This window comes from Myotis yumanensis, unplaced genomic scaffold (genome assembly GCF_028538775.1).
Source record: "Myotis yumanensis isolate MYYU_CA2020_CCGP unplaced genomic scaffold, mMyoYum1.0.hap1 SCAF_4, whole genome shotgun sequence".
Lineage (NCBI taxonomy): Eukaryota > Metazoa > Chordata > Mammalia > Chiroptera > Vespertilionidae > Myotis > Myotis yumanensis.
This window is the reverse complement of record NW_027223755.1, coordinates 13,285,485-13,308,301: the sequence shown is the minus strand read 5'-3', so window position 1 is coordinate 13,308,301 and position 22,817 is coordinate 13,285,485. Positions and strand designations below refer to the sequence as shown.

Below are 22,817 nucleotides of genomic sequence, written 5' to 3'. Positions count from 1 at the left end.
AAAGCAAATTTCAGAAGTAAGTGTGGTCTGTTCATTAGGAGTAGAAAAAAATACAATCGCATGTTTAAAATTATTGAAAACTTTTTAAACAAGTAAGTTCGAAGATGTGTTTCTCAAGGCAACTGTGCTGTTTTTCCCTAATATCTGCAATGATGATGTCTATTTATGTTAGTCTTGAGAGAGAATGCAATCTTTTTTATAGTAAAATGGAGTAGCACTTTCAGTTTCTTCTCCCTTTATGTATACTGTTTGAACAACAAAAAGAATAATTATTTTAAAATCATTTTCAAGTGATATTATTATATGTATATTCAGCACTTATGGCCTTTCTAAGATTAATGCCATTTTAAAGTCTCTTTTTAAAATATGTAGAAACCGGAAATATTTCATCTGTTCTAAAAATGTTTTATTTTGCTTGGCCTGCATTATAACTGTTATACTCTGTCCTTGGAAGACATGCCCTACAGCTCTCTTTGTTGCTATATAAGAAAGAACGATCTGTAGCTCCTCCTTAAGCATTGCTTTCAGGGAAAAGCTGACAAAACTGTCACAAGTGACAGGAAATTTAGATTTCTTGTTGAGCCTTTCGTCATCAGACCTGATGCTGGATTCTCATAAGGTCATGCAATGATGGTTGGTTCTCCGTGGACACTGAGTGAATCAGACAGACCACATGTGCATTCAGAGGGCTTGGAGAAGACTAACATACCCTGGTAGTCCGATTCAGACAACTTTCACTGCTCTTGGGTCCATTATATTAATAGTGAAATGGAAGCCTGATTGGTATCCTCAAGTCAATCAAATCTCTCAACCTTTTAGCCTCCCTGGTGGAACAAAGTTAATCATGTCACAGTTTCTCTACCCACTTGTCAGATAGTCACAGCACTCTTTTTTTGATAAATATTTTCTATTTATTTCAGAGAGGGAGAGGGAAATAGACTCCTTCATGCCCCACACTGGGGATCAAGCTCGCAACCTGGTATGTGCCCTGACCAGGAATTGAACCATGACCTCCTGGTTCATAGGTCAACGCTCAACCACTGAGCCACACTGGCCGGGTCACAGCACTCTTTTTATGGGTTTACATAGATGTTCTAAAATTAAAGGTGCACTTTAGCACACACTACCTTAATACCTCTGCTCATGCTGTTAACCGGAATAGGGAAAACCATTTTGAGATGAGAGAAAACAGTGGCCATCCAAAAGCTCTGTTTGTGTCTATCTTGCAGGAGTCCTTTGGAATCTCTCGTCTTGTGATGCTCTCAAAATGCCAATCATCCAGGACACCCTGGCAGTGTTGACCAATGCCGTGATCATCCCCCACTCAGGCTGGGAAAATTCACCCCTTCAGGACGACCGAAAAATACAGCTGCATTCCTCACAGGTGCTGCGAAATGCCACTGGATGCCTAAGGTGAGTCCCATGTCACTGCCGCCTCCTGCTGTCATCATACATGTTCACTGTTCCTGTAACTTTAATTGTTTTACTCAAGATCAGAGTGTCTGAAAGGATGACTGCTGATATGGCAATGGAGTACGAGAAGTTAGTGAACACATTTCTAGTAAGGTGCTGATGAGGTGTAAGCATCTCCCGCTATCCTGTACCTATACCAGTATTCAACTTATTTATCATATTTTCTGAGGTCTTGGGCAAGAAAACAAACATTTTCATTCCAACCAAAAATAGTTCATTTTCTCTGATGGAAAACAGTACTTTCCAGTAATTTCCCATGTTATGGCATATCATGCACATAGGATAACCAGGCAGGTCAGCTGGTGGTTGGGGGCAAGTCCATGACCTATATACATAGGGATCTAGTTAATTGTTGCCAGTAGCTTTTTTTTAAAAATTTTCTTTGTGATTGCAAGAACCTATAATTCTTACAATAGCTATCTTATAAGGCCTATTGTATAAATATTTTAAATAATAAAAGTAGTAAATGTGTTTTAATTTTCTCCCAATGCATTTTTATAAAAATCATTTTCCAGAAATCTCTTGAGGTATCTTTGAATCATCCTTATGTTTTGGTTAATTTTTGCTCTTAGAAAAGAATATAATAATCAAGTTCTTCCAAACTCTAGATACTGTGCTCCCAAGGATGTTGCATTGTACACCAGAGTTGGAATTCTCTGCTGGATAAGATTGATGATGAGGCAGGGCAAAGCATGACTCAAAATATCTAGTCAAATAATCTATATTTCAAAAGTAAAACGTGCAGGATTGCTCTTGTTGGGCTGGCGCAAAGCTGCCATTTCTCCTACAGTTGATTGGTTTCTAGGTGCAAAAACCCGTCTCTATTGAGAAGCAACAAAATCACCTTGGTGACATTAATAATAATTACCTCATGAATATTTATAGCAGTGCTCTCGGCCTCCAGTCTTGAAGAGGGGCGTGTGTGCTTGTGTGAAATGTGCATGCATAGAGGGAGATAAAGAGAGTCTGCCTCCATAAACATCGACATGCATTCATGGGCAGGAATAGGAAATCCTCTGGCGAGTTTGCTTTTCCTCAAGGTCACAAAATAATGATCTTTGGACACGGTCTCTCTGGATAGGCTCCATCAAAAGCCAAATGTACAGCTCTCCAAACCCCCCTGTTGAGCCATCTATTTTATAACTTCTTAAAGTCTATTATCATCCTGAAACATCCTGTGGCAGCATAAGAAATAAAACTTTCCCAAAGCTAAAACTGCAGGCACTTTTGACCCTTTATACCTGATTTCAGTTATTTGCAACTATTCAAGTTATCTTTTCCTTCAGAGCATTCCTGACTTGTAGACTGTCGTCATTCCTAACGAAGATCACGGGAGTGCCTCGGAATCAATTGTAGAAGTACAGTCAGCAAAGACCTGGTTAGCGCCATCAATTAAAATTCTCCCTGAATAATAGAGCAACATAATTAAATATTCATGATGGTTGAGATAAGGATGTAGGCCACCGCCAATTTGAGCATACATTCAACATTATTTGATGAAAACTCAGGTGGTGAGCTAGACCAATGTGGGTTCACGGATCCCTTTCGTAGCTCATCTGGCTGAGCTTAGGTTCTGGGATGTGACCTAGAGCAAAGAGGTTAGAATGGGATGCCTGTCCATTCATCTCTGTTTATGCACACAGGTGCTGCTTCTGCTACTGGCCAGGAGTGACCACATCATTGGGAGCAAAAAATGAGGACATCTGATTTAGATAAGAGTTTCCTATAACCACACTGACTTTCCTTAGTGTGGATGCAACCTAGGTTAGGGTTTTCCCACTTTGAGCCACAAAGCCAAACTCATCAGTGTATGGTGAATATTTCACTTCCCCCTGAATTTAATTTCTGCCCTTCTACAGAAAGAAATATAATTTATCTTCTCTTATTTGAATGTGTTTATGAATCATCCCACATTGATCAGCAGGGTGGACAAAGAGAGGAAGAAAACAGCCCTGGTAAGGGGCTACAATTAATTTATCAAATTAAGTCTCAATAAATGAAAGGTTTCAATAAATTTCTACTATTATTTTCTACCTACTTAGAACCAATGTTGGCAACACACCAAAACAGTCGCAAATGTTTATAGCATGATGGAAGGTTCTAGATTTCAGTATGTGAGGTATTTACATTCTTCATTTTTCAAACAAAGCCCAGAATTTATTTACATTAAAGAAATTTCTTTGTGTGCTGTGCCTGCCTTTCAACGGCCTATCTGTAAGGATTTGCTGAGTCCCTGCTGTGTGCCCAGAGAGGCAGAGATAAACATGGAAGTCCCAGCCTTTCAGAAACTCATAATCTACTGCAAGAAAATGGCACCCATACAATAAACCCTAGTGTAATATCTTAGGGTAGTTGGGAAGGAAAGGCTGGGGAGAGGGTGATGAGCTTAGCCAGTGTGGTCAAAAAGTCTTCAAGAATCAGGGGGTGCTGGGCCAGACAGAGAAAGGACTTCATCAGTCAATGCAGTGGTTGAGCACTGTGCCCAGAAAGAGTGGCAGGCGTGCTCTGACACGGACACGGGGGGATTCCAGGATCTGCAGGTGGTCTATAACCCTAGGGGACTTCAGGAAATGCAGAGTTTAGGAACATAGACCTGAGTCTATAGGAGTAGAAAGCTATGGTGAATCTTGACCAAGAGAACACAATGGTCAGCTGCATGTGGGAGTGATTGTGCACGACAGAGTGGGGACAGGTGGGGAGAAGTGACAGGAAGAGTGGAGCAGTGAATTTACCAGGATACCCTGTGCACCTGATTGTTAAGATACTTCCTGTGGACAACAGTGAATATCAATATTTTGTTCCGTACGATTAAATTTAACTGTCACTGATTTGTAGCTTTGTGAACTATTTCCATAGATCCTTACATTAAATACACCTAACCTACCACACATCATAGCTGAGCCTCGCCCACCTTAAACATGCTCAAAACACAATAGCTTACCACTGGGCAATTCTCCTGAGTTTCATCTCAAGAGTAATTGTCTTTCTCTTCTTTCTCACCAGAAGCAAAAGACACAGATGGGCATTTTGTAGATGGGATGCAAAAATCACAAAACATAATGTCTAAAATGTGCCGGCAATGCAGTACACTGTAGAGCATCAGCTGTTTACCCTGGTGATTGCGTGGCTGGAGCCTTGGCTCACTGCTGCAGCCCAGCATCAGGAGAGAGTTTCTGTACTTCGTATCACTTGCCTGAGAAAAGATCAAAATAAAAAATGTGAAGAACAGTTTCTGTTGAATGCATATAGCTTTTGCACCAACTTAAAGTCCAAATACCGTAAGTTAAACCTTTATAAGTCAGGACTGTCTGTACATTGTTTACTCTCAAATTTATTATAAGTTCAGTAGCTCCTCCAGCAACATCTTAATTCTCAATTTAGATGATCAGTCAGAGCAATGGAGGGTGGGGGGGTGCCTTTCTTTTTGAAGATAACATTGTATTTTAAGCAGATCCTAGATAATAAAGTTAACATTATCTGTCCAATACTTTTTAAGATAAGGCTATATTTTAAGGCATATCCTAGATAATAAAGTGACATTATTTGTCCAGTACTTTTTAAGATAAGACTATATTTTAAGGCATATCCTAGGAAATAAAGTTGACATTATTTGTCCATATCCTTCATTCTTTTATCGATGACTCAAAATGAGTTAATATTTTTGTCTTATAGTTTCTGTAACTGTAGTTTCAAGGATAGGTAAAGAAAATATGTAAATATTATAATATGTAAAAGAATATATCAAAGATATGTTTACAATAATATGTTAGAGAATGTAAAACTTTTCCTAACATAGTGTGACTCACAAGGCCAGCAGAAAGAGCTTATGGTAGGTAATTTATCAGATCATTATCAGAAAGCATTACTCTTGGTTTTGGTTCCTAGCAGGATTCAAACTTGTTAATGTACTTTTAGGGTGGGAAGTGGAGGTTCAGATTTAAAGCAATTACTATTCTAAAGAAGATCACCTTTTGAATTTTCAGAAAGAAAAAAATGTTATAAGGGCTAATTTTGCCACTTTTACATATCCAAAAGTTTATCAGAGTGAAATGTAAGTTAGAAAAAAGGCCAAAGCCTTACTTAATAGCTAAAATCTGGATGCTAACACTGTGTAATCCTCCGACAGTTTGGTACAGTCTTTTACCCAGTTTCTCAAGCCTTCGGTTTGACGATAGATATTGTACCAACATCAATGGCGGTGCCATACCCCCCAAGCGCGGAGCACATGGCAGGCTCATAGGGACATTCTAAAGGGAAGAGCCTCTTGCCTTACCTTCTCTAAAAGGCCTAGTAAACTTTCAGGGGAAGATGTCCTATGTTGACATAGCAAAAATTTAAGCATATGTGAAATATAAAATGAAAAGTTAATGCCCCTAGCCCTTTTTCTTTTAAAATTTATTTTTTGGGTAGAAAATGGAGTTTTTCAAAAGCAGATCTATTTGTTCCTGAACTATCTATCTGTCACTGAGGAAACAGTTTAGAAATATAAAAATTTTTTTAATCTCTTCCATTTTGTTGGAGGAGCATGTTGATAAAATGATGGTGGCTATATTGTGGGATTCAGGAAGCAGTGTCAGATGGGGACAGTGGACCTCAGAGCCCGGGGTGATTAGCAGGGGAGGGGGCTCATCTCCACAGGCATCCTTCCACCCACACCCTCCTCCCCCCACCTCACACCTGCACTAATGCTCACCATCTCCCTCATTTCTCTCCCTTTTCTAAATTCTATCTTTTGCTCCAATTCTGCCTGACTAAAGCTTTAGCTGTTAATAAAAACCATTTTAAATCATGCCCTAATAGAAATGTGCTAGACCTGAGAAAGTTGTAGGATGTGGTAAGCATGAAGTTGTCCTGATAGTCTTCTTCCTCTTCGCTGTGACTGAGGGTCCCCCAGGGAAACTGCTTCCCTGTGGCCTGAGCCGGGCCATTCAGCCCTGAAAATAGATTCAGTCTTGTACTCATGATTGTTTCATTGCACAATGTATAACCTAATTCTTAATCTGTGGACAGAATAATAATCACCTTCAACCAAAACCATGTGTTAACAACCGTGGCCTGGATGCTGCCTAGGCAAGGTTAGTCTGGCTCAGCCTGTGGACAAGCTTATCTTGGCTGAGGTCGCTGTAGGGGTTGAATACGTGTTCTCCCAAATTTTATATTCACCAGAAACCTCAGAATGTGACCTTATTTGGAAGTAAGGCCTTTGCTGGCATAATTATTAAAGTGAAGATGAGGTCATACTGGATTAAGGTGACCCTAAGTCCAGTGAAGGTGCCCTTACAAGAAGAGGACATGCACACTGAGACTCACAGAGGACGTAATGTGAGGACACAGGCAGAAATGGGAGTGATGCAGCCACAGACGAGGATGTCCAAGGATTGCTGGAAGCTCCTAGGAAAAGGGGTAGAGGGTTATTCCCTAGAGCCTTCACAGGGAGTGTGGCCCTGCTGACCTTGATTTTGGACACCTGACCTCCAGATTAAGAGAGAATAAACTTCTGTTGCTTTTAGCCACCTAGTTTGTTTTATTTTGTTCTGGCAGCCCTAGTCCCCCTACTACAGTCTTGGCGAACCTATGACACGAGTGTCAGAGGTGACACGAGAACTCATTTTTTTGGTTGATTTTTCTTTGTTAAATGGCATTTAAATATATAAATATCAAAAATATAAGTCTTTGTTTTACTCTGGTTGCAAATATCAAAAAAATTTCTATATGTGTCACGGCACCAGAGTTAAGTTAGGGTTTTTCAAAATGCTGACACGCCGAGCTCAAAAGGTTTGCCATCACTGCCCTACTAAGTAACCCAGAGGGGGCCTGCAAAGCCAGGGAGCCACTGGAGAACATAGCACAGGGAGAAAAATGAGGTAAATAACTCTAAGAAGTTGCCTGTCCTCAAACAGTGGCCACACACTGGAATGAACCCAGATAGGGAGTGGTTTTTCTCCATGCACCAGAGCGTTCCCCTCCATGGCTCAGGTGTAAAGCAAAACATCACCTATAACGGTATTGAGCTCTGCAGCCAGATGTGCCCGCCCTAGCGAGAGAAGGTTCAAATCCAACTCCTTCACTGGTGGCCGGGAAACAACCTTTCCTCGTGTGGATCCGATGAGCGTGTTCTGCCCCTGTGGGTGAGCCTCCCTTCCCCTCCTGCCTTTGAACTAGCTTCTGAAAGTGGCATGGATTTGTTCGATACACCCGAGGGCTAGAAGTCATTGTAGGGGCTCATGCAGGGCACGTGACATGATGTCAGTATCATTTAAGGAAGCTGGCTCCAGCCGCTGGTCACAGAATGGATGCTTTCTCAATTTAATGTGAAGCATGACCATGCTTCCCAATTACAGTATCACAAATCAATATCGTAAAGATCCCTGTCTCAGCCATTATCATCACTTCTGAGAGAACTGTAGGTGAAGCCCTGGCTGAGCACCCTTTTCACGTTTTAATCTGGCAGCTCAGTAAGACAGCTCCGCTCTCTGGGACTGTAGAGGCGGCTTCCCTTTAGTCATGCATGCTTAGGACTTATCTCCAGCTGAAGTATTTGCATAAGGCTGGCTTTGCTAACTTCCACAGCTCATTTCCTGCTGCTGTTGAGTCATTTATTTATTTTTATTATTCTGTTCCCACTTCGGCATCTTGTCCTGAAGGACAACAATATACAACCCTAATTTTTCCCATCGATCTCTGTGTACATGAGAATGTTATTAAGCCTGTCAGAGGAGCTGCGCTATGCCTTTGCTTATGAATATAATTAAACTCACACCCTCAATTAGTCATTTTTACCCATATAATGGATGAGTGCTTGGTCCCATGGAACCACTAATTCCGGAGTGACCTTGAGAAAACACTGTCACAAAGTAATACTAGTGATCATCACACTCTGGCTGGAAAGCCCCGAGGACATGTATTTTATGGGACTCAACCACAGGTAAGAAGAATTATTATTGTTTTTATATTATGTTCAGTTGGTTGCCAATATTATTCATCTAAGAAGGATCTGTTTTTAAAAATATTTTTTAAGTCTTGTATAATGAGCTCTGGATGTATGCCAGCTGAATTGAACACTCTTATCCAGGCCCTTCAAAAGGGAAGGACCTGGTGTGTGGGGATGCTCTGAACAGAGGAGACCCCCTCACCCACTCACACCCATTTTCCCACACCTGGCCCTACAGCAGAAGATGCTCCTCACCTGAGCAGCTCTCCACTTCTGGTCAGTTGTGTCTATTATGGATGCAAAGTGAATGTTTGGGGTTCAGGGGGCCTGACTCAGCAATGAGCATCCTCTTCTAAGGAAGGGAACAGAGGTCGGGAGGGCAAAAGGAGTAGGAGGTCTTATGACCCCATCAGAGAGGATGGATGGGCTTCCCCCTCAGCAGCTCCACTGTTGACAAGGGCTCTGACCTCCCAAGATGCACTGCTCTAGCTCACTTCCTCCCAATCAGAGGAGATGGTGGTTGATATGAATTCATTTGGTAGGGCTGTCATTACAAAGCACCACAGATGGGGTGACTTAAACAACAGAAATTGATTGCCTCTCAGTTTTGGTGGTTAGATGTCTGAGATCAAGATGTCAGCAGGGCTGGTTCTCAGAGGTCTCTCTCATTGGCTTGTGGACCACCACCTTCTCGCCATGTCCTCACATGGTCTTCCCTCTGTGCATCTCTGTCCTAATCTTATCTTCTTATAAGACCCACACTAAAGACCTCAACATATGAATTTGGGGTCGGGGTGGGGGGTACAATTTAGACTATAACAATACTATAATAGTTGGCTTTCACTGTTTGTTTTTGCTTTGGGAAATAATTTTTAATAAATTAAAACATTCTTGCAAGGTCATGTTGACCAGTATGAAGCATATTTTGATTCATTCTATTATAGAAACCAAAGTATACTTATTCTCTAATTTTAACTATCATTAATTTTCAGTCTCTATTTTCAAGTAGAAGTAATACTTTCCTTTCCTTACCTCCAAGAAAAGGTAGTCACCCATGGAACTTCAAGAAATTCTCTATATAACAGCATAAAAATTAAGACCAACTACTAAGTTTGTTCTTGAAATGAGGTTTACATAGTTAACTATTTTAAAGTCTTGTAGTTTGATGAAATTGTTAATGATTTAACAATAAAGGAAGGCTCTTGGAAAATCTCTATACATATTCCTCTTAAAATCTAAATATTGAATATATTTGAAATGACCTTTCATCTGGAATTAGATCTATATTTGACCCCCAAATTTGATATATCTTGGGGGGAACTAGGCCACATGACCTTGGCCTCAAGTTCCAGGGCTGTGGGGGAGAGGTCTGGCCTAGATGTCCCTGATTAGATGTAAGAGAAAATGTAAAGCATGGTTAGGGCATTTGCTAGCTGACTCCAATGTTCTCTTACTTGATCCCTAATTGAGGACACCCGAAGTGGGGCATCACCCTTCTTGTATGGCTTGACCTTTGACCATATCTGGTCATAAATTGGACCTTGAAACTGCAATACTATTAGGAGGAAATTAGCCTTTGGTTTAGCATTATTATAATGCTATGCTTCTTTAATATGCATGCTGTTTAATGCAGTTATCTCAATAATCCAGTAAGGTAGGAGTTTCTATTCCATTTTAGAGATCACAAAGTGATGCTCATCAGGGTAAAGTAGCTTGCCTCAAGTCATAGAGCAAGTAAGAGAAGGAAGGGTGACATAAATGCATGGTTGTGTGATGCCACAGCTGGGCTCCACCCACTCCACCATGTTCCATTAGGCAGAGGCAAGAAGCAGCCCAAGAACATGTGTGCTTATTTACACTGAGGACAGGATGCTGCCTCAGACAGATCCTATGAGAAGCAGACACCAGGAGAGAATTAGCAATCCATGCAGGATATTTCATTAGGGCAACACTTGAGAGGAAAAATGGAAGGGAGCCAGAGGAACAAGGAGAACCATCAAACCATAATGCAGGTCCAACTCCCAAGAAGGAAGGAAGGAAGGAAGGAAGGAAGGAAGGAAGGAAGGAAGGAAGGGAGGGAGGGAGGGAGGGAGGGAGGGAGGGAGGGAGGGAGGGAGGGAGGGAGGGAGGAAGGAAGGAAAGAAGGGAGGGAGGGAGGGAGGGAGGGAGGGAAGGAGAGGGGAGGGGAGGGGAAGGGAGGGGAGGGGAGGGGAGGAAAGAAAGGAAAGGAAAGGTTGTGTGAAAATGTCTTGGATTTCAAGGATGTTCAGTAAAACCATTGGAGAGTTCTTGAGCCTAAACAATCCTTCCAAGGAGTCCTGTATCTCCCCGGAATAGGTTGCCTTGTCACTGCTGCGAGCTTAGTCACTGGCTGGGAGCCTCAGTGAGAAATGAGGCCTCAGCAGGAAGACAGATACAATGGCAGGTTTCAGGGCTCAGCAGCAGGACCATCAGTCAGTGACATTCCTGCACTCAGAGGTTTGAGTGGGTGCTTTTTTATGGACAGTCCATAAGCCCAATCTTTCACCAGCACTTCCATTCTCTATCGACTAACCACTAAAAGTCGCATTATCATCAGAAAGCTGCTTGGTGGTACCCAAATAAGAGGAGTTAGTTATATTGACTGAAAGTTTTATTCTCTCAACATCTATTCTTTTGAGTCCTTACTATGTGCTTGGACCTATGGTAAGCATGAGTGTTATGGTGAAGAGCAAATAGACACAGTTGCTGTTGAAAGTAACACGTAATGTCATGAAGACAACCTCATGTACCCTAAGTCCATTAGACTGCCCCAAGACTAGACAAATTGAAGTGTATTTTTCCTAAATAATGCCTCAATAGGCAATATGCTTTTTTCAATATTTTCATGGGCTAACCAACCTCCCTCTTACTGATATATTCTTTCTTTACATATAAAAAGGTGTTGTTTTTTTACCTTTATTTGGTTTACTGCCATATTTGCAGGCCTGAAGCTTTCTATCACTTCAAGATTTTTCATTTCTAGTATCTTTTCTATTAGGAATAGTCTGAAAAAAAACCAAAAAACTTATTTTTCAGTTCTTTCAGAAGACCTTTCTGTTTGCCAAGAGGACTATTTATAATTTTGCATATTCTTCCTGGCGATCATATTCAATTAAATAGTAATTGGTATCATTTCTCCCCAAGCATTTTGTTTTCCTAAGTAAGGAAAAGTGAGAGTATAATGATTCACCTAAAATATTAATGATTAATATAAAATATCCCATCATTCCATACCTCCCTAAGTTTCCATCACTTATTTCTGCAAAATTTGATCTACTTAATTATGAAAATGTGCAGGATCTAACTAAAACTTGTTCTAAATTATTTATCTTATAATTTGGTTGCAAATATTGACTTCTTCTCAAAGGATAGCAAATATTAAAGTTTATCTTTTCAATATGAATAGTCTTCTCCCTATTAGAGTATGAATATTCAAATATTTCCATTAGTGTGAACAAATTACTTCCTCTGAAAAAAAGATTAAATGAAAAAGCTCAGTTAATTCCCAGTTGGTACACAATGGAGTTTAATATTTATCTCTATAAAATATTGGGATGTAAGATGTTAACTCTCTGATAAATAAAAAGTAAATTTTAAGAGATGGTTTACTCTTAAAATCCTTCATAATTTCTTTATATTAAAAAATATAATTTTTCCTCTTGCTGCCTTCCTAAGTATATTACATTGTATCAGAAATAGTGTCCCTGGAGAAGAAGCAAAGAAATAAGTCTACTAACCATAAATTGAGGAAGAAAGAATTCGCCAGCAGTTTCACTTATTGCTTATGTACTAAACTTCTCCAATATTTTAACACATCTGTTTTCATACCATTTTTACTTTCCCTTTTCAAAGCAGCACTTATTTTAAAATAAATAAAGCCAGCATTTACCAGATTTGGGACAATCTAACCAAGGCGATGGATACAACTCATCAGAGAATACGCAGAGCACGTGTGGAGGCTAGCCCAGATTCATTCACGTTAAATGAAGGTCTCCAACTTGCAGCTGTGATTGCTCTGAAGGACAGAGAAACATAACCAATGAGAGCCACAAACAACATTTTCCAGAGGCACCAATTCAGAGAGCACACCTCCTGCCCACCTTTGTGTGAATTTAGAGTGGAGAGCTGGCTGCCAGCTCTGCTCTGCACAGCCTGTCTCAGTTCTATTACCCGCCTCATTCTCTTTTTCTGGAGTCCAGTTCCTTACTTAGCTGAGAATCTACATATATAAAAGTCTAAGCAACCTTTACGACCAGTCGCTATGATGTGCACTGACCACCAGGGGACAGGCACTCCCGTGGTTCGTCCCCCCGCCACCGGCCAGCTACGACTGGGAGAGACATCCCGATCCCCCTGATCTCCTGCCAGGCTGAGGGACCCCACCCGTGCACAAATTTGTGCATCGGGCCCCTAGTATTTAAATAAATTTCATCTCTTCCTTAGTTGGCCAAGAATATTTGAAATAAAACAGTAGAAAAGGTTCAATTTGTCATGCTGGCCTCATGGACCATTTTCTTGGGTTGATGACTTCCTGTGTCATGCAGAGATGCCCTAAGGGCATTCGACAGCCCGCCATGGGGGAAGGTTGAGTGAGACACCTGATTCCCTGGGTTTATCTCCATCAGCTTTTGGAGCTGTGATAGGGAGGAGTGAGAAATGGGGTCTATGAACCCAGAGAGCTATGGAGGCAAGAGGATCATAGGAAGAAGGGGTACAGGTGGGCTGAATGGGAGAATCTGTACTTGCTTTTCTGCTCTGCATCATGGAACTCCCAGTGGCCTCTGTGTAATGGGATCCTCATCATCTCATAGAATTGCTCCTCTCATTGCTCATTCTGGAAACAGGGAATTGGGGAAACTACTGAAAGTAAAAAATATTCCTTTGCTTTTGTTAGAAAGTTTTTGTTCTGAGCTGGCAGAAGCTTCTACAAGTACCAACTAAAATGTTTTCCCAAAGAGAGGGCAGCTCTACTCAGATGTTATGCTTGGTTGACATTCTTGACTCGAAAGGTTTAAGCACCAGAAGCAATAGTAATAACAGGTGCCACCAGATTGACAGCCTTCAACACTGGCTTTTTAGGACACTCTGCTTTTCTGCCTGTGTCAGAAATTCATTTCCAGTTTTTCAGTCTGGTAAGTAAAAGGACAGACATGCCAGGACTTCAGATTAACCCTACGTCCTTTGGTATTGTCCCTAAGAGGTACAAATACACCATTACTTCCCATTAGCAAGCACTCAACCAGCAAGGAAGATGCTGTTCCATGGATGTACTAACTGGAGCTAATGAATCCTAACAACTAATTACATTCCTCTTAAGGTAACTTAGGACCAGAGAGTAGCTATGTTAGCACAAAGATTTTATGTGGGAATGGCAATACCCAGGAAGAGGCCAGCTGATTAATCACTTCCCATAATTCTCCATAATAGTCCTGTCTGGACTTTTGTATCCAGACCATTGTTCTTACCTGGGTTACATTGTGCCTGACCTTATTTTGGACCAACAATGTAACTGGTAATTGCAGACTAATTTATATAAACAAACAAGGGTCCTGCTAAATGAAGGCATTGTCACCATGATTGGTACTTGCAGCTCTAAGAGCTCTCTATTCTGTACAAGTTTGTGGGTTATGTGGTTGGAGCCAACGAAGCTTGCTGCAGAAAATAATTATTCCAAGTAAGAAAATGTATTATGTCCTTTTAAGGCTGCCAGTGTGTGCCCCCATGTTTTGGAAGAAAATGGTTTTGGGTCTTTGCTTAAAATCTCGATAGGACCTGAAGGGCAGTAATTCTCCTTAGCATGTATAAGAGCAGTGTTGATAAGCTTCTTTCTAGAACATAAAGGAACCTTACTTATTTCTCCTCTGCAGGCAGCACTGCCTTCCTGACTAGCAAACATGATGAAATGTCATTTGTCCTTGACCCCTGTCACCCTTAAGCAGCTGAAATAGATTAAAGCTAGTACTTCTTGAATAAGATGGAGCAGAATGGCTCAGCTAGGATCTGCAGGAATAGGCTCACAAATTAACTTGTACTGGGATTTTTTTTAATGATTTTTCCAAGGCTCATTCCTATTTGAAGGGAGATAATTGAGGCAAATTATCATACTGTTCCCTCTGGAGCACCCAGCCAGAGTCCCCTTGGAGCTTAAATAGAGATATTTGTGGGGGACAACTGACTAAGCAGCCTCCTACAGAGACCACAGGGACATTAGCTCAGAAAGGCAGAGCTGTGTGGGGACAGGAGCACTGTTGGAGAAAGAGCCTCTCACCTCACCTCTCATACCTCTTTCTTTAGAAACGTTTTACACTCCAAGGGCTTTAATTCAAATGTAACCAAAGATTAAGAAGCACAATGCACCACGGAAATAAGATGAACCTGATCATGTGTCAGTCTAACCAGCAGCACAAACGTATCCTTCTACCGAGTGGACACCTTCAACTTGGACTCTAGCATGACTACCCACTCCTCAGTATTTCCTTCCTTACCCATTTCTTTCATTTTAAAAAAGTTCAGATGAAATAAATTCACGTGACATAAGAGTAACCACTTAAAAGTGAACAATTTTGTGGCATTCGGTATATTCACAACATCGTGCAACCACCTCTATCTAGTTCCAACATGTTTTCATCATCCCAAAAGGAAATTTTGTACCCACTAAGCAGTTACTCCCCATTATCCCTCCTGCAGCCCTGGCATTTACCAGTCTGCTTTCTGTCTTTATGGATTTACCTACTTTGGATATTTCATTTCATTTAAATGGAATCATGAAATATATGAATTTTGGTGACTGGCTTCTTTACTTAACATTTTTAAGGTTGTAGCATGTATGAGTACTTTGTTCCTTTCGGTGGAGGGATAGTATTCCATTGTATAGATAGACTACATTTTGTGTGTCCAATTCATCCATCGATGGACATTTGGGCTGTACCCACCCTTTGGCTGTTGTGGCTGATGCTGATATTGACATGCGTGCACATGTATTTGGTTGAGCACCTGTTTTCAATTCTTTTGTGTACATGCTCAGGAGTATAATTTCTGGATCATATGGTACCTCTGTGTGTAATTTTTTGAGGAACTGTCAACCTATTTTCTAGAGTCCTTCTCTACCCATCTCCACTATATTTTCTGGTCCAGACTAACTTCTTTTTCTCACATTATTGGCCTTTTATCTTTTCATTACAAACAAGTTTTTTCTCCAACTTTTGGATTATTAAGGCCATTTGTCATTATATCACTCTGCATGAGTGCTCAGAAGAAAGAGACTACCTGAATGTTCGAGTTTTTATTTCAAAACTCTGATGACTGATATCAACTCACTGCAACTATGTGGACAGACTCTTTGAGTCTCCAGCCCCATACTGGGCCCCTCTGCCCTCACTGTTTGCAGTACTGGCCTCCTTTTCGTTACTCTCTACACCTAGACCTCTTCTACTTCAGGACCTTCACACATGACTCCCAGTGTCTGGATGACTTTATTCTCTTCTCTTTGTCTTTGTATCTCAGCTGCAATGTCTCCTATTCAGAGAGACCTTCCTCAACACCCTCCCTCACACATAAATTAGGCCTTCCCTAATGCCTTTCAAAGCATCCTGGGCTTTTGATCAGATCTTCTGACAATTTGCAGTGATGTCCTTGCCTGTGTGCTTGTGCGTTTAAGGCCAGTTTCTCCATGAGCTACTTTCTTATCTACATGAGGATCATCATAGATTTCCCAACCTTAGAACAACATTAGGCACCTGATAGGCCCCTGATAAATAGCTCTTAACTGAATGAGTCAATGAATAAGTCAATCAGTGGATGGCCCTTCTCTTGCTGTTTTGCTGGCTGACTAATAATTGTCCTGTACTAATTTTCACCAAAATAAGGAACCTTTTTACTCTCCTGGGTGCTCATTCAATCTTCCCAGTTGCAGAGGTAACGCTACCTGCATGATCACTAGTTTTTGTATGAGATTAATTTCTTGGTTAGAAATCCATTGCTAACTTGTTTTTTGCTGTTTGATGTGTTTGTGATATTTCTGCTAGATAAAATGAACACATCAGTTAGTTTTATCAAACAGCAGAATATCTTTCTCTTGGACAGTCTTCTCTGGCCTGGTTAGTACATTTTGTCCTTGGAGTTTGCTCATTTTGCCCTTGATTCTTATGATACTGAATCCCTCATTCATCTCAAGTGAAAGAAGCTGTTGGTCTATCGGCTTATCAGCACAGTTAAATACGCAAAAAGAAAATCACTGTAGTGCTTTATGGGTAAGAAACTCTTCAGTACCTCTAATCATCACTTAATTCTCATGACAGCTTTGTAAAGGACAGGTTGTTACATTCTTTCCAATTTTAAATAAGAAAGTGAAACTTGGGAAATTGAGCAATTTGTCCTAGAGCTCATGGTGGAGAGTGAACTCAGATTCAAACCTGTGCTTTCAGGATCCAAATGGAATGCTTTCCTGTGACGTTGATGCCTTGGAATGGTCTATTAGCACTACACAGTGCAGTCTGTCTCTCTGCTTGTCACTAATTAAAACAGCCATAGCCATCTCATCGTCTCTTCTTTGGCCAAGTGCTAAATCAACAGCCAAGATAGAATGAATGACACCTCTTATCCCATACAAACATGTATTCAATTTCTAGGATGTGCCCAGAACTCTGCTAGGTACCAGAGGGAAAAAATGAATGAGACATGATGTTTATAACCTAAAAGATGGAAGGGAATCTGAGCCATGGTGCATAATGTATGTATTTAGTGCTGTAAAAAAAAAAAAAAAAGTCTAGGCAGAGTTGCTGGAAGGCCTCTGAATGAGAGAGTCATGAATTCCACCTGAAAGACTCCAAGAAGACAGCCCACAGGCTGCACTGAGATGAGGGAGGGTTTGCAGGCAAAGGCGCAGAGGAGATGTGTGACCCACAACCAAAGATCCATGTGCATGTTTGGGGATGGGCAAGTGTGGCTGGGAGGGACCCAAGAGGGAAAAGGTCTCCTGGGAGCTGGTTGTTAAGAGTGTTGGGTGGGGCCCAGCTGGCGTGGCTCAGTAGTTGAGCATTGGCCCATGAACCAGGAGGTCATGGGTTCAATTCCTGGTCTGGGCACATGCCTGGGTTGAGGGCTCAATCTTCAGTAGGGGGTGTGCAGGAGGCAGCCAATCAATGATGTTTCTCTCTCATCAGTGTTTCTATTTCTCTATCCCTCTCCCTTCCTCTCTCAATAAAAATATATTTTTTAAGAAAGTGTTGGGTGGAGGGAGGTGTGGAGGATGGTATGGGAGGGAAAAATAGTGATGGACGGAGATTTGACTTGGGTGATGCAAACACAATGCAGTGTACAGGTGGTGTTTTGAGAATTGTACACTTGAAACCTGTATACTTTTGTTAGCCAGTGTCTTCCCAATAGAGTCAATAAAATGGAAAAAAGAGTGTTGGGGAAGAAGGGTCATTTCCAGGAGATTTCTTTGTCTTTGTTGGCCACGTGGAACCATGGGAGCTGGGTAAGCAGGTGGAGACGCACAATTTCCTGTGCCATAGAGACACAGTAGTCCCCGCAGGTCACGGAGCAGGCAGAGGGCATGTGGAAGTGGTGGCAGTACTGGCTGTGTTTGCCGATCCCAGACTGCATCCCAGGCATTACACTAGGACCGTTAGATGCTGTCTTTGTGAGGACTGTGATGCTGTGATGGGGATGTCATTGTGAGTGCAAAATCCAAACCAAGAGGAGCTGGCATTCAAGTCCAGGTCTGACTGGAGACCCACTAGGTGCATGATCTTGGATGATGGCAGTCGTCTCTCCAGCCTCAGTTTCCCTGCCTTTAAATAGGAATGGTAGTGGTAATGCAGGGCTGGGACGAGGGTGAGGCAGGTGAGACTGAGCTGTGCAGGGATGGGCCCTGCCTTTACTTACAACTTTCATATTTTGTTCATAATGTATTTTTCCATTATTAATTCAAATATTATTTAGCACAATAATTGAAGGTTCTTACCACTACTGAACAACTATACACTGAAAATTATCAAGATGGCAAATTTTATGTTATGTATATTTTACCACAACTTAAAAATGTATATTATTTATGATAATGAATTTTATGGCAGCACCTTCTATTTTGTACTAAGTGAAGGTCTCACCTTACCCTCATGCTGGCCATGTGGTCATGCACATTGATTGTCACAGCACCTGGCCCACAGGGAACTCCTTTTACCTGCTGGCAGCTAACTCTGGACCACTGCCTTTCTGCTGAGGCAACCATCTCGCAGTTGTAATGAAAATCTTGAGTGCTGCTGGGAGTGACCACAGGAGAGTTAGGGCTAAGCACTGCCTCCCCTTGTGCATCTTGGACATGGGATCCTGCGGACATCTCTCTTTTTGGGAAAATCTGTTCACCATCACGAGCCAGGTATCCCCGTGAAACAAACTGTTTGTCACCTTGATCTCTCCTCTCAGGGAAAGAGGAAGAGGCCCTCCTCTGAGGGAAACATAGCTTCTTCCCACCACTTGAAGGACAGCTGGTGTTCCCTAAGACCTCATCCTCCACTTCCATTTCTTTGGCACAAAGGATGAGCCCCAGAGTTTCAACATCTCATGTGTTTGTTACCTGCAGTAGCCCTTATCTTGACTCACTCAACCCTTCCTATCCCAGACACAAGGAAGACACCAGCTGGGCTCAGAGAGAAAGCCACAGTCAACACATCCCAATGGGGAGAACTGGGCCTCTGTCTGGCAGCCTGAATTTGGACGAGAGGCAGTGGGACCTCTGGCCACTTCCTGAACCTTCACAAGCCTTCTCGAGCCTCTGTTGCCTCTCTCATGCCTCCTTGCAGGCTTTTGTTAGGATATGAATGCCCAATAAGCATAAATTTTTTAACCCAACTTCATAACCAATTGGAAAATTAGACAAAGTAAACTGATGGGTGGATGAAAACCAAATAGTCTTTTTACCACTGACAACACCAAGTGGAGATCATGGCTTCTTGTCTGCAGCCAAAAGGCAGGCTAAGGACCAGCTCATTGCACTGTCTTGCCAGTGTATGGTAGGCCTTGGGACTGCCCCATGGAAAAGTTGGGATCTGTAGAGCTGACAACCCACCCTACATCATACCTCCCACCCCCCGACAGTCCCAGGGAGACCTATTGATGGATTAGCTCTAACAGATGAGAAATAACCAGTGGATGGCAGAGCTTTCTCCCCTGCCAGTCAGACAGTTCATTCTCCCTGTTGGGGGTTCTACTATTTAAAATTATATGCTCCCTCAAATTCATATATTGAATTTCAATCCCCCAGTACATTAGAATGTGACCTGTGTGGAAATAGGGTCATTGCTGATGTACTTAGCTTTCATGATGTCATTAAGGTGACTGTAATCCAAGATGACTGATGCCCGCATGAGAAGGGGAAATTTGGACACAGGTACACACTGGGAGAACACCACATGAAAGTAAAGACAAAGATGGGTGTTGCTTCTACAAGAAACAAGAGATGCCAGAGATGGCCCCAAAACCACCAGAAGCACAAGAAAGTATGGAACAGACTCTTCCTCACAGCCTAAGAAGGAACCAGCCCTGCTGACACCTTGGTCTTGGACTTCTGCCCTTCAGAACTGAGAGAATGCATTTCTGCAGTTCAAGCCCCGCAGTCTATAGTACTCTTACGGCAGCCCTAGCAGACAAATACCGGGCGAAAGCATGCAAGACGGGGAAGGAAAGTTCTGGAGAGTTCTACGGAAAAAAGAAGCCAAGAAAATAGGTTCACCTCCCCAATTGATTGAATTAATATAATAGTTTTCTGTGTACTGCATTAGGTTCTTTACATGTATTGTTCTCATTTTCTTTTTGTTAAAATAGGTCCCTCTGTCCTTTGCTCAGGCATACAGGGGTGGGCAAAAATAGGTTTATAGTTAATACAATAAACAGTAAAATAATAATAATACATGAATAAACTCTGTGTTTTGTGTACTCACAACTGTAAACTGACTTTTGCCCAACCCTGTATATGCCCAGGTGAGTAGATGTCAAGAGGGAAAGAGTGAGGTGTGACTATATATCTGGTTCCCATGTATTTCACAGATTTTGTCTCATCTCATATTTCCAAAACATTAGCCCACTTTACAGATAGAGAAACTGAGGATTGGAGAGGTTAAATGTGTTGCTGAAGGCCAGACAGATAATAGCAAAGTTGAAATTTGACATCCAAGCTTTTCTACTCTCCTAGATTATCTTTTGGAGTATAAAATACTTTCGTTCTCTACAAATGAATGTCAGTACCTGCCAAAGTAGGGGTGTGGCGGTATTCCAGGTACATTTTCATTGTTCATATATTTCTCTCCATGAGTCACCATTGCCTTCAACTACATAGTCTCTTGCTTGAAATTCCTTGGTCATGCTTGAGATAAGAACATCATCTGGTCTGCCCCTGAACTTGCAATGGAATAGGGCTAGAGAAGGAGAAGGCGGTAGGAGGCTATTCAGTTGCTAGCTTTCAATATTATTTCCTTTCTGATGCTAGAGTTCATTAGCATTGGTGTCGCTTAGTCCTGTTGTTTACTTTCCATTCTAGCCAGTTATCATCTATGTGACAAGCAATGAAATCAATTACAAGCAGCCTTGCATATTTAGTCACAGACCAAAACCGGCCCTGGATGGAGATGTGGGACCATTGAGGGCTGCCTGCTGCCAGCCTGGGCTCCTGAGCATAGATTCAGCTGGCGGGGCACCTGCCTGGTTTCTCCTAACTTAATTGGAGTTTGTCCTCACTTTGTCAGCTTGCATGGCTGCCCATCGTCCCCGCAACTTGCCTTCTTGTAGGCCAACTGCACATCCCCCAGTCTCTCCCCAAAGCAGCCTGATGCTCTGTGACCTGAGTGTGGAATCCTGGTGGAAAGTAAACGGGTATTACAAGTGGGGTGAGAGTTATGAACAGGAACCTTAAATGAGCAAGACCAAGTGGAATTAACCTGCTTAGGGGAACAGGAAAGCCTTCTAGTGAAAAAGACATGAACAATGAGTAGGATTGGCCAAGTGAAAAGGAAAGAAGCGTCCTAGGCATGTGCCATGGACAGGACCTTGATACTGACTGAGAGAAATGGGAGGTCTTGGACTCTTGACCTGATGTACATTTTAGAAGAATCACAGAGCTTTCCTGGGAGGTGGAGGGAATAAGGGCAGAAGCCAAGAGATCCATTAAGAGACAGGAGAAGGTGGTGGTTGTGGACCTGGCCGGGACCACGGAGGAGGAGTGTGGATGGAGATGCTTTGACGTTGGAGCCGACTGGATGTACTAACTTGGATGTAGGTGTGCAGGAGAGATAGGAGTGAAGGATGAAGGACAACATATTTATAGGACAAGTTAATCAACCTGTTTTGTGCACAAGAAAATACCTTTAGGGAAACCCCTGAAGCAGGTTCCAGTTAGCACTGCTTTTCCTTTTCCCCATTTTAGTTTTCTCTCTTTTTCTTTTTTTCTTTGCTTGTTTTTTTTTTTTTAAAAAAATGGTCATTTCCTCCTGTTTACTTCTCTTGCTCACTCTCATTCTTTCTATTTTATTCATCCCCAATATGAGTTAGGATCTCTGTGGTAATGGAAATTTGTAATTAAAACCAAACAAGGAAAAGCTAACCAACACTAATGTAGAGGTAAGTGTCTCCACCCACCCGCTCCGATGCAGACCGGATGGAAAGCAGGGGTGAGTGGCCAGTTCTGATGGGAGAGTGTCAGTCATGGGCACACTATCCTTGAGCTGTGTCATGTGGCAAAAAAGAGGGACTTGCTCTAAGATTTGCCAATAGAATGAACTGATACTACACATGTGATTTTTAGCACATGCTGTAATGGTTTTTGTGATTAAAATATGGTGTTTCTTGGAGAATTTTAGGGAAATATTGGACTAGTTGATCCCTCTGATAACTGGTCTATTTGTATGATATATAAGGATACTCTCCATGCTTCTCTTTTGTACAAAAATGGAATTATTCCACTCTTTTCTATACTTGTTCTTCCTTTTTCTGATTAACAACTCTCTAAGACCTTTGCATATTAGCACATATAAAGGGATTGATATTAAGAGCAATTGTATTAAGATGAGAGTTAGAAAAAAAATTTCCTTCTAGATTGTATTTTCTGGCTTATTTTTCTGGTGCATTTGTGCCTGGAAATTCTTACCATGAGATTTGCTGTAGTTTGTGGCAGAGTTTTATGAACCATTATCATTTACAAAGAGCAGTGAAGCCAGAACGGCATATGTGCCCTGGGCCAGTGACGGAGGGCACAAGTCTTCTCTTTTCTTTTCCAGTTATTCTCAGGGTGGCCACTGAGCTGGTTCAGTGAACAGTTTTTAAATAAAACCCTAACCCTGGCTCAACCTCAAGACTGTGACACACATACCATAGCAGGTGAGAATCCCTTTGATTTCAG

General features: G+C 41.7%; 1 protein-coding gene across 7 annotated transcripts in view; it reads left to right on the top strand.

Annotated features, from left to right (window-relative positions):
* The window catches only part of CTNND2 (catenin delta 2), a 760,996-nt gene that overhangs the window by 616,204 nt on the left and 121,975 nt on the right, over window positions 1–22,817 (top strand). For all 7 annotated transcript variants that reach the window (XM_070411906.1, XM_070411899.1, XM_070411900.1 and 4 more), the window contains one exon: window positions 1,230–1,413. In XM_070411906.1, coding sequence (XP_070268007.1) covers window positions 1,230–1,413 — 184 coding nt within the window. The remainder of the gene's footprint in view (window positions 1–1,229; window positions 1,414–22,817) is intronic.